The following is a 12,897-nucleotide window of genomic DNA, read 5'->3' as shown; positions in this document are numbered from 1 at the left end:
TGGTTAACAATAGATTTCCCACTAACCCATTTACAGGTACACGCTAAGTCGAGGAAGCACATCCGGGAGGGCGCCGAGAGCATGCAGAAATCAAGCGCTGGCAGCGGAAGGAGCGTGCGGCAAACCAGTCTCACCCACCCTTTCCCTCAACGACTATCTGTCCCACCAGGGACTGTGGTTCTCGTATTGGACTGTTCAGCCACCCAAGGACTCATGTTAAGCAAGTCTTCCTTGATTCCGAGGGACTGCCCATGATGATGACATGCTGTGCATCAAAGTGAGCATTGCAGCATCACTATTCTCGCATGGTTGTACAGTTTGAGAAAGTGGAGATCTGAAACCTGATGAAGTGGTTTACCTCTGCAGTGCATCGCCCTGTAGGTCCCTTCGATCTCGGTTACTTCCTGTGACGAAGGTCGTTTGGCAGCGGCTGCAATCCACAGCCGGCCTCGGTGTGAGGTGTACCAGGTCCTGCCCTCTACCCTGGGAACACAACACAATCGACCTTAAAGACACAGAGCATGTCCCACACAAAGTACCGCAGCTGTGTCTCAAAAAAGCAGGTATGTACGGGAGTACTCAGCAATTCTAACCATCCAGCACCCAGGCATGGGCTCGCCACAAAGTGCATTAATGGAAGAAGGAGGAGGAAATAAAGAACTTGCATTTATATAGTGCCTTTCATGCAACGTTCTCCTGAATGTTATTCTGGCTGCGGCCAGTTCAAAATACTGCACACCCGGGGTTTCTCGCATTGAAAACCAGCTGCGCGGGAGGTCCCAAGAACCCCGCAGCTTCAAAGCAACATTGCTTTGTACCTCAGGACATCCCAAAGTGGTTCACAGCCAGGGAAGTATTTTTGTCTACTTTATTTTAATGCTTTTTTGTGATTATGTTAAATTTGTTCCCTCTCATTACCATATCACCAAACGGCAGAGCAGGTCTCCAGTCGTCCTGGTTAACCCTTGCCACTGGACCAAGATCTAGCTCTGTCAAGCCCGTGTGTGGCTGGTGTGCAACGGCCACCCCACGTTAATAAAAAGTCCACGCACAGGCATCGTCCACCCTTCAGGATGTAGTTCGGGATCTGGAATATTAGGTCCTTCATTGAAACACCTGCAAACTTATCCCTTTTTGGCATGGAAACAAGTCATCCTCGATACAAGGGGCCGCCTAAGAAAGAAGAACTTCAGAAGTCTAGTCACTGTTGTAATGTTGGGAAAAGCGGCAAACAATTTGCGCACAGCAAGCTCCCACCAATAAATAATTGACCAGATAATCTGTTTTAGTGGTTTTGGTTGAGGGATAAATGCTGGCCAGGACACTTCTGTGGGATCTTTTACATCCACCCAACGGTTTAATTTGAAAGACGACAATACAGCGCTCCCTCAAGTGCCAGCCTCGATTATCAGCTCAAGTCTCTGGAGTGGGACTTGAACCCACAACCTTCTGACTCAGAAGCAAGATTGCTGCTACCCACTGAGCCATGGCTTCTCTAATCTCTCATCCCTGGTACCATTCTAATCCCCTCTGCATATAAATACACCGTTTAATATTCACATCAGGAAAGTTCCTTTTTCCTCTCTCTATTCTCGAATCAGCAGTGGCAGGCAAGTTTCCGTGTGTAAATGAGGGCATATTACTGTACAGTCATCTCTCAAAACAGGTTAGCACTTGGCTTGTTTTTTTGGTTCGAGTTGCTGTGGGGAAAGTCCATTTTGAATGCACTCGATCAGCTGGAGTGACAGGTGCAATAACCGGCTCAGAAGGAAGAGACACATGGGAAGTCTCAGTCCCTCCCGGAGTAAACGAGGCAACGGTTTCGAATTGGCAGCTCGTTTGTGGTTACTGGGTTACGTGGAAACCCACACTTCATTGGAAGGAGCACTGCCCTTGGAGAGTCTGCAAAATCCCATTGAATTTAAATCCGTCTTCGTCTCCTCAGTGTTATTTACATATCAGTAAGTAGCAATGTCAAGGTCATGCCTGATTGAATGTGTTACATCGAATATGCACAGCTTTTGAAGTGCATCATATGCTACTTACCTTTTGATGCCGCATACAAGCAGCGAAGCCCAGGGCTGATGCATACTGAGACACATCCCTTCATCAGACATCTCCAACAGCTCCCGATCCTGGATCCGCAATCGGCTCCTCTCACAGCCAACGTTGTCGGCTCTGCTCGGTGAACGGGAGTCAACCCCTCTCCGATGGGTGCCTGTACCCGTCAGTTCCACCCACTGCAGAGGGAAGACAAAACTTGAGCACTAATCTATACTCCAGACAGAGAACAACAAAGAGATACGGACACGAACATGGAATTCAACTAAGGAGCAAAGAAATTACAGCACAGAAGGAGGCCTCTTGGCCCATCAACTGGGGCGATCTGCTGACCTCATATCCTTTTCAAATATTTATCCAATCCCCATTTAAATGACATTATAGTCTCAATTGCCACTTGTAGTAAAGAATTCCATGTGCTGCATGAACAAAACTCCTGCAGCTTTCTATGCTTACTTCCAGTAATAATCCCGAGTTTATGCCCCTGGTTAAAACGCCACCAATCAGCAGGAAGAATCTTTCACTATTTACCCTCTCAAATAGTTTGATCACCGTAAGCATCTCCATTACATTCCAACCGTCCTTGAGCTCTGTTCTATTTTTAAAAAGCCCATTTTTTTCCCCATACCGTTCTCTAGTAATTATAACCTCTCATTCCGGTTCTCATTCTGCTTTGGTGTTGTCCTTCCCATGGATTTCAGTTTTCTTACAGTGGGGTCCCAAAACTGCACCTGTGGCCGAACCAACGTCTTGTACAGATTCAGCATTACTTTCTTGTGTTTTACACTTAATGCCCCTAAAATCCCTGTTCCCTTTATGACCTTTAAAGATCGAGTGATGTACACCACCGATCTGTATTGTGTCCAATTCTGTGCGCCACATGTTAGGAAGAGAGGCTTTGGAGAGGGTGCAAGAGAGATTTACGAGAAGGGTTCCAGGGATGAGGGATTACAGTTACGTGGAGAGACTGGAGAAGCTGGGGTTGTTCTCCTTGGAGCGGAGTAGGCCAGGAGGAGATTTGATAGTGTTTAAAATCATGAAGGTTTTAGAGCGAGTAAATAACTAGAAACTGTTTTCAATGGCTGAGTGATCGATAACCAGAGGGCACACCTTGAAGGTGATTGGCAAAAGAACCAGCGACGACATGAGGAAAAAATCTCTCACACAACGAGCGGTTAGGATTTGGAACGCACTGCCTCAGAGATCGGAGGATACTGATTCAATAACTGTCTTCAAAATGGAATTGGATAAATACTTGAAGTCGAAAAAATTGCAGGGATATGGGCAAAGAGCGGCGGAGTGGCACTAACTGGATCGCTCTTTGAAAGAGCCGGTGCAGTTTCGATGGGCCGAATGGCCTCTTTGTGTGCTGTATCATTTTATGAGTCTACCATCTTGAACAGTTCAGTCCGATTCAGGACATAGGAACTTATAGGAAGGTTGAAATCACCATGTTTTCTATACTGCTGCAGGCAGATCCTGTCTACAACTAAGTGCTGGGTTGACCATATACCAGTTATACAGGGTATTGGTGAGGCCACACCTGGAATACTGCACGCAGCTTTGGTTTCCATATTTAGGAAAGGATATACTTGCTTTGGAGTCAGGTCAGAGAAGGTTCACTAGGTTGATTCCGGGGATGAGGGGGTTGGCTTATGAGGAAAGGTTGAGTAGGTTGGGTCTCTACTCATTGGGATTCAGAAGAATGAGAGGTGATCTTATCGAAACGTGTAAGATTATGAGGGGGCTTGACAGGGAAGATGTTTCCCGTTTCCACTGATAGGGGAGACTAGAACTAGAGGGCATAATCTTAGAATAAGGGGCCGCCCATTTAAAACTGAGATGTGGAGAAATTTCTTCTATCAGAGGGTTGTAAATCTGTGGAATTCGCTGCCTCAGAGAGCTGTGGAAGCTGGGACATTGAATAAATTTAAGACAGATAGACAGTTTCTTAAACGATAAGAGGATAAGGGGTTATGGGGAGCGGACAGGGAAATGGAGCTGAGTCCATGATCGGATCAGCCATGATCGTATTAAATGGTGGAGCAGGCTCGAGGGGTCGTATGGCCTACTCCTGCTCCTATTTCTTACATTCTTATATCAAAATGGAGAAAGCATCGCCAAGCTCTCTAACTGGTTCATGGCCAATCTTTCTTCAAGTCCCAGTGCTGCCACTTGCTGCATAATTAAATTCACTGGAGATGTTTCTTCTGAATACCAAGTACATTGATCAATAGCAATCAAGAGACATTGATCAAGAGACATGATAGTTGGTACTTACGATGGGAGGAGACTGGATGATATTGGGGTTGACCAATTCCCCCAGCTGCTGTTGCTGCTTGTTCCGTTCGTCCTGCTTGCTGGAGTTGTTATTCGGTGATCCAGACTTAATTTCTTGTACAAGATCATCCAGTCTGTTTGAAAAGCAGGGAATAAATTACACCACTAAAGCAGCCTTGGCACCCAAAGGAAAGAACCCCAATTATCCCAGTAACATGGGATCGATGCAGCCCGACAACCCTCCAGCACGTTTTATACCAACTTCAGGAGTTGAATCACAACAAAAGGGGGAAGCACAACAGCCTCATGATAGAAGGTAGCATTAGGAAAGTTATTTTTCCCTACTTCAAATATTTCAATACGCCTACTGGTTTGCAAAAGATGCTCCAATCTAACGGTAATTAAATCTTGTACATTTCCTGCCAGTGTTGCTGCTAACATCATCATCATCATCATAGGCGGTCCCTCGAACGAGGATGACTTGCTTCCACATGAGTTCACAGATGTTTCAATGAAGGACCTGATGTTCCAGTCCTGAACTCCTGTGCGTGGATTTTTTTAACGTGGGGTGACCGTTGCACATCAGCCACCACACGGGCTTGACAGAGCTAGGTCTTGGTCCAGTGGCAAGGGTTAACCAGGACGACTGGAGACCTGCTCTGCTGCACGGACCTAGTGCGTACACATATCGCAGTGTGGGCTGGTCCGTGCTGCCCCTGGGCCCTCGGCTCTTCTGGGCCCCGTACCCTCATTCACCGCTCCTCCGCCCACGATGTTCCAAGGCCCGGCGCTCCAGCTCTATTTATAGCCCCGACCTGCGGTGGTGTTCTCATACAGGTCGGGGCGGCCCACGACAGCCTGCTTACAGCCCTGACTTGGGCAGCAGTATTTGAAGGTAAATGAGGCAGAACCACAGTCTTTTGGACCCCATCTAAAGAGTGGTCCATTGTTTTCGCACCACTGCCTCGGGAGGTCAATACAAACACTGCTTCCATCCCCCAGGAAGCTGGACCTTCCTCAACCATCGAGGACATCCTGGACACGAGAAACCATGGGGAAGGGGTAGGGGAATGGTACCAATTGGATTGCTCTTTCAAAGAGCCACCACAGGCACCATGGACTGAAGGGCCTCCTTCAGTGCTGCAACATTCAATGTTTCAATGAAAATAAAATCATAAATTGTGACTCAAGACAGTTGCAGTTGTCTTACTGATGCTCCCACTCTAGAGACTCGAGCACACAAATCTAGGATGACACTCCAGTGCAGTTCTGAGGGAGCGCTGCAGTGTTGGAAGTGCTGTCATTCAGACGAGATGTTTGCTCTCTCAGGTGGCACTATTTTGAAGAGCAGGGACGTTATCCCCGGCGTCCTGGCAAATATTTATCCCTCAATCAACATCTAAAACAGATTATCTGGGTCATGATCACATTGCTGTTTGCGGGAATTTGCTGTTTTCAAATGGACTGCTGAGTTTCCTACATTTCAACAGTGACTACACTTCAAAAAGTACTTCATTTTCTGTAAAGCACTTTGGGATGTCCGGTGGTCATGAAAGGCACTATACAAATTGCAAGTCTTTATTTTTTTCCCCCCTCAGTGTTATGGTATCAATTCTGAAACACAAAAGGAGCAAATTCCACTGCACTGAGGGTGTATTACAGAAGGAGTTTGCCAATGTATATATACATGTATATATACACTTTGATTGCTCACCCTGAAGGACCGATGCTTGCTGCAAGAGAGAATTACAGGCGACTGCATCTAAAACCATCACAATCTAAAATGACGTTTCCCAGACCATCGGTCATTTAAAATCAATATACGATCCGAAGACTGTTATGGAATCAGCTCTAAACCGCATCATCCTATAATAAGTGCTGCACTGATGATCTAAGGATTGCAATAGAGGTTAAAAAGTAAATCATTGTCAGTTCAAAGCACTCCCAATCTTTTTTGAAGTAAGTAAGCGCCTACTATGAGAGAGACATCTATCTTTGATCTCCCTCTTATAGATTTTCTGTGGCAATCCAGCGAGCAGCTAAAGTACCCAGTGAAGGAACCTGAACTACAGATGAGTCTAGGAGGCAATCAATCAATGCCCCACCATGCAACACCATTGTTCCATACACAACTCTAACTGGCAGAGCTTTCTTGTTTATTCATGGACAGTACTGCTGGAATATATGCATTTTAACAGTCCTACACGTTAAAAATGGAAGGCTGGTGAGACTTAGTCCGGAGGCTACCCTGATTTATACCAATGGCAAATCAAGGAGAAAGAAGAGGAATTACCAACAAATTCTCCCCTTTATCGGTTTTGGAGTGCGTGTACACGATCTTGGATGGAATACAACTGTGCTCTTCCTTGTTGGTTTTTGGTATGCAGAAAGATTTTTGATGTTCAGGTCTGTTATGTCTTGAATAAAGCTATGTAACTGAGTACTGTAGACGTGAGTAAGTGTGACCTTAGTCTCTTTATTCTAACTCCAGAGTGCTGGTACAGCATGGGAGGCCTGCTTATATACAGTGCTCCCAAGGGATGCTGGGATCTCTTGGGACTCCAACGGATACGCCCTCCGGTGGCGGTAGTGTGCATGTTACATCGGGTTGCATACATAACAACCTTACACATTCTACCTCTGAGCTTACCAAGGACCACAAGCTTTATAACACATCTCTCACTGATGGATAAATTAAGACGGGGAGAAAATAAATTAACACGAAACCTCAGACCAAAACAAGCAAGTATTCTGTCGCAACTCTTTTTCCTTCCCACCTTTATCTCTACTTTCCCGCCTGTCTTCCCACCGGATAAATGACCCCTTGTTGTTCCAGGGATGCAAGGCACCCTCCAGTATCTCCCTCAAGTGGTCATGTATGAACCTTCACAAGAAGTGCTGGACTGTTACACCACGCAGTGCACACCAGAGTCAAGTCCAATCCTATCCTCTACATTCACTTCGAGAGTTATAACGGCACAGAAGGAGGCCATTCAGCCCATCGAATCTAGGCCAGCTCTCTGTAGAGCAACCCAGTCAGTCCCATTCCCCCGCTCTATCCCCACAGCCCTGTAAGTTTATTTCCCCCAGTGCCTCTCCAATTTCGTTTTGAAATCATTGATCGTCTTCGCTTCCACCACCCTCGTCGGCAGCGAGTTCCAGATCATTACCACTCGCTGCGTATAAACGTCCTTCCTCACATCCCCCTCTGTATCTCTTGCCCTAAACCTCAAATCTGTGTCCCCTTGTCCTTGTACCATCAGCTAATGGGAACAGCCTTTCTCTGTCTACCCTATCCAAACCCGTCAAAATTTTGTGCACCTCTATCAAATCTCCCCGCAACCTCCTTTGCCCCAAAGAGAACAACCCCGGCTTCTTTAACCTAACCTTGTAGCTAAAATCCCTCATCCCAGGAACCATTCTGGTACATATACCGTGAAGGGTCACTTGATGGCGATCAGGAGTGGGAACCTTCCTAACCAAGGCTTCTAACTGTAAGTGAACCTACTCCCACTGCGACTGCGATTCAGTTGATTCAGTACATACAGGGATACAACTTGTGACCTCCCTGGTCTGTGGGGCTGACCGACTCACTCGATAAACTCAAAGTCTTCAAGGAAGCTCCAGGAAGATTTTACACGGTGTGCTCCACTCTGCACAAACCTGCTGTAATACTGATCCAGAGACCCCTGATCCTCGAGGATCTGCCTTCCAGCAAAGTCTATCGTGATCTGCTTTGTTCGACGGGATGCGTGCCGTAACTCCCTCAATTCTTCTTCTCTTTTACGTAATGCCTCTCGTTCCTGTTTGGAGAGCCATTGGTTGGAGTCTGCCGCAAAGTAATCGGACTCATCGTCAATGACCTGGGTGCGGCGAGCACTGAGGGGGGGGGGAAAAAATGGTTCCAGTCAGTTGAGCAGGATTCAAACTCGACAGCAAGATTCACCTTCAAACTCTCAAGTACTTGCATTGCTAACTATCTGGAGCGCACAAGTACAACACTGCTGCTCGCACCAAGTCACATTCACTCATCAGCCCTGTGCTCGCTGATGGACATTGGCCTCGAGCCCTCGCCCTTGTTCTGGGCTGCCCCTCAGAGAAACTAGTTTCTCTCTAGCTACCCGATCAAACTCTTGAATCATCTTAAACATCTCAATTAGATCACTCCTTAGTCTTCTATATGCATCGCCCTTGTTCTGGGCTGCCCCTCAGAGAAACTAGTTTCTCTCTAGCTACCCGATCAAACTCTTGAATCATCTTAAACATCTCAATTAGATCACTCCTTAGTCTTCTATATGCAAGACTCGTCTCTGCAACCTGTCCTTATAATGTAACCCTTTGAGTCCCGGTATCATTCTGGGGAATCTGAGCTGCTCCTCTTCCGAGGCCAATATATCCTTCCTGAGGTCCAGAGCCGAACGCAGTGCTCCAGGTGTGATCTAACCAGCTTTATTACCTCAATAAATGTGCATTATTAGCCAGATTGAACTTCTTTGGTATTCTACGTGGTTTCAAGGTCACATGACTGGTAAAAGAATGTTTTGCGGTTAGTTGCTATATTTACACCCGTTTCAATAACGTATCCCAAACGATTTAGCCACTGAATGAGTCATCACTTCACCCCCTCCCCCTTACCTGGTTTTGTCATATTCCAATAGCTTGTCTTTGTGTTTAACAGCTTTCTCCAGCCCAGCCTTCAGGACCATTTCCTGATGGGGTAGCAGGTCCCTCTCGAAGATATCAGGATTGCCTGCTCTGTCTGCACCTAGGAGAGTACAAAAGGTTTAAAGTCCCTCCTGCATTCCATTTCAACAGTGAAACATTTTGAACTGGTTATAAAATGGAGGCAAATGCGATTATAAAGTCTGTGTGGAATCCTGCGTTCAATATGATTAAACAGTGACTGACCCAGGAGGCCTTAAAACTAAACGCCATCTCCTGCAATGCAGTAAAGTTGACAAGTGTTTCAGTTATGAAAATACATTTTAATATCGAATTATATCATGAAAAAAAATGACGCATTTATAAAACACCTTTCATGACTTTAGGACATGCCAAACCACTTTACAACCACTGAAGTATTTTTTGGAGTGTAATCACTGTTGTAGTGTGGGAAACGCAGCAGCCAGTTTGCGCACAGCAAGCTCCCACAAACAGCAATGTGATAAAGACTAGATCATCTGTTTTCAGCTGCTGGTTGAGGGATAAATATTGGCCAGGACACTGGGGAGAACTCCCCTACTCTTCTTTATGGGACCTCCACCTGAGAGAGCAGACGGAACCTCGGTTTAACATCTTATCTGGAGGATGGCACATCAGACACTGCAGTGCTCCCTCAGCTTTGCACTGAAGTGTCAGTCTCCAGATGGTTGGCCAGTAGCTCCTGATGCGTTTGTACGTGGGCTTCTGGTGAAATCACGATTGACCTTTGCCGTGATGCCCCTGACAATTGCTTGGGCTTGCACATTGGCTGTTTATAATTTCAAAAAAAGACTTGCATTTATATCGCGCCTTTCGCGACCACTGGACATCTCAAAGTGCTTTACAGGCAATGAAGTACTTTTGGAGTGTAGTCACTGTTATAATGTGGTAACATGCAGCACAGAAACAGGCCATTCAGCCCAACCAGTCCAAGCTGACCATGCCATGTTTGGTCAAGGAGTTTGTGGAACTGTAGCCCTACATGTCTGTAGAAGAAGTGGGGAGAAAGGAATATCATAATCCTCGAATCAGACCAACTCACTGCACTAGAATTTCCCAATGCATTAGAGGGCAGCTACAATGTTCCCTTTAAGCTGCTCAAGCGTGTAGTGCTCTGGTGGTCCTTGCAGCCAATTCACCGGCTTTTAAAAAGGGAAAAGCCACGTATGCGCGGAATTTTGCATGTGCCACGCAGCCAGCCAATGTGCAAATCCCCTGGGAGGACAGACGCAGCAACGTTAGCGTCCTCGACCAGGCCAACATCGAAACACTGACCACACTTGATCAGCTCCGCTGGGTGGACCACATTGTTCACATGCCTGACACGAGACTCCCAAAGCAAGCTCTCTACTCGGAACTCCTACACGGCAAGCGAGCCCCAGGTGGGCAGAGGAAACGTTTCAAGGACACCCTCAAAGCCTCCCTGATAAAGTGCAACATCCCCACTGACACCTTGGAGTCCCCGGCCAAAGATCGTCCTAAGTGGAGGAAGTGCATCCGGGAGGGCGCTGAGCACCTCGAGTCTCATCGCCGAGAGCTTGCAGACACCAAGCGTAGGCAGCGGAAGGAGCGTGCGGCAAATCAGTCCCACCATCCCTTTCTCACAACGACTATCTGTCCCACCTGTGACAGAAACTGTAATTCCCGTACTGGACTGTTCAGTCGCCTGAGAACTCACTTTTAGAGTGGAAGCAAGTCTTCCTCGACTCCGAGGGACTGCCGATGATGATGATAAAGGGGCCACGCTGCCCGTAAAAAAATTCGAGGGAGCATTGGCAGTCCATCTTTTAACCCTGCCCATTCCTCCCAGTCGGTGCCATTGATCATTCAACAATCACTGGTTTCACGGCATCTTGTCAGTTTTACTTACAAATTGGGACGTTTGACGGAAGCGACATTACTGATGCACGGAAAAGTTTTTAAACAAGAACTAATTGGCAAAATAGGAACGGACATTGCAACCAGCCCCTCAGGTCGGAGGATGGGCAAGCAGCCCGTTCCCGGACCACAGTGACTGTTGTTCCAGGGAATGCACCCCAGCAGCCAGGGGGACTTCCCTTTCAGTCATGGCCGTCTCCCCGTGGGGAGTTACTCAGCCCAGGCTTCACACTCTCCCTCGACAAGTACTGGAAGTTTGCCAGGACATTCATTCACATCACACCGCTCATTGCTGCAACAAGTAACAGCCACCCGTGGAGCCGCACTGAACTTCATTCACTGTTCAGACAGACACTGGCTGTGCTCCTTAAGAGCAGAGAAGGTTAAGAGGAGACTTGATAAAGGAGTTCAAAAATCATGAAGGGTTTTGATAGAGTAAGTGAGGTGAAATAGCTTCCAGTGGCAGAAGGGTCGGTAACCAGAGGACAGCAATTTAAGGTGATTGGCAAAAGAAGCAGAAGGAATAGGAGGATTTTTAATTTTAACGTGTTGGATTATGGACAAGGTCCCAAGTGGCTTCCTGGCACTGTTTTGGCCAAAGAGGGGAGTAGGGTGTTTGTGGTCAAACTCTCAAATGCACTCACCTGCAGGAAACACTTGGACCAAACCAAACTCAGAGTTACAGACTATCCAGAACAACCCACAATGGACTCTACCTTTTTCGACCCTCCAACACACACACAAGTGGCAACCGACCCAGCGGCTGACCACGAAGCAGAACCCATCACCCGCAGCAGCCCAGCAAGACTCACCACCCCCAGCAACCCAGCAAGGCCAGCTGCGCAGCAACCCAGCGAGGGCTCAACAAACGACTCACCAAAACCAGCATTTACACCGAGGCGATCAACTGGGGAAAGGAAGGCCCCAGATCGACTCACATTGTAAATAGTTACACTACTGACTTTGGGGGGGGGGGGGGGGGGGGGGGGGGGAAGTGTTGTTATGTATGTAAACCTGTAAATACCATGTCTAACCACCCTTGGGAGCACCTGTATATAAGGAGGCCTCACAGGCTGGAGAGACACTCTGAGATCTGTAATAAAGGACTCCGGTCACACCTTACTTTGAGCTTGCAGTATCTAGTCTGACTCTTTATTCAAGATATAACACCTTCGTTCCCAAAAATTTACCGACCTTTGTCTTGAATATATGCAATGACTGAGCATCTTCAGCTCTCTGAGGTGAAGAATTCCAAAGATTCATAATCCTTTAAGTGAAGAAATTTCTCATTTCAGTCCTAAATGGCCAGCCCTTTATTTTGAGACTGTCTTGCCCTGGCTAGATTACCCAGCCAGGACAAACATTTTTCCAGCATTAACCATCAAGCTCCTTAAGAATTTTATATGCTTCAATTAGATCACCTCTCATTCTTCTAAACTCTAAGGATTATAGGCCTAGTCTTCTCAATCTCTCCTCATTAGGGAAATCCCCTCATCCCAGGGACCAGTCCAGTGAACCTTCGCTGCACTCCCTCGAAGGTAAGTATGACTTTCCTGAGGTAAGGAGACCAGAACTGTACACAGTACTCCAGGTGTAACCTCACCAATGCCCTGTATAATTGTAGTAAAACTCCTTTACTCTTATACTCTAATCCCTTTGTAACAAAAGCTAACATACCATTTGCTTTCCTAATTGCTTGCTGTACCTGAATGTTAACTTTCAGTGATTCATGTACAAGGACCCCCAGGTCCCTCTGAATGCAAACATTTCCCAGTCTACCAAAGTGGATAACTTCACATTTCCCCACACTGTATTCTGTTTGCCATGTTCTTGCCCACTCAATCAACCTGTCTATATCTCTCTGCCGCCTTTTTGCGTCCTCCTCACAGCTTACTTTCCCACCTAACTTTGTAGCATCAGCAAACTTGGATACGCTACACTCAGTCCCTTCATCTAAATCATGAATATAGATTGTAA

The 12,897-nt window shown here is 46.7% G+C and overlaps 1 protein-coding gene across 1 annotated transcript in view; it reads right to left on the bottom strand.

The window, feature by feature from the left end:
• Positions 1-257: 257 nt before the first annotated feature.
• Positions 258-12,897, bottom strand: part of LOC139245163 (activating signal cointegrator 1-like) — a 31,084-nt gene continuing 18,444 nt past the window's right edge. The window contains exons 6-10 of the mRNA XM_070871115.1: positions 8,977-9,106; positions 8,005-8,220; positions 4,343-4,475; positions 2,047-2,240; positions 258-483 (exon numbers count right to left, since the gene is read on the bottom strand). Coding sequence (XP_070727216.1) covers positions 273-483; positions 2,047-2,240; positions 4,343-4,475; positions 8,005-8,220; positions 8,977-9,106 — 884 coding nt within the window. The 3' untranslated portion in view covers positions 258-272. The remainder of the gene's footprint in view (positions 484-2,046; positions 2,241-4,342; positions 4,476-8,004; positions 8,221-8,976; positions 9,107-12,897) is intronic.

This window comes from Pristiophorus japonicus, unplaced genomic scaffold, assembly GCF_044704955.1.
Source record: "Pristiophorus japonicus isolate sPriJap1 unplaced genomic scaffold, sPriJap1.hap1 HAP1_SCAFFOLD_2122, whole genome shotgun sequence".
NCBI classification, from domain to species: Eukaryota; Metazoa; Chordata; class Chondrichthyes; family Pristiophoridae; genus Pristiophorus; species Pristiophorus japonicus.
Note: the sequence above shows the minus strand (reverse complement) of the source record. Positions and strands in the feature narration are given on the sequence as shown.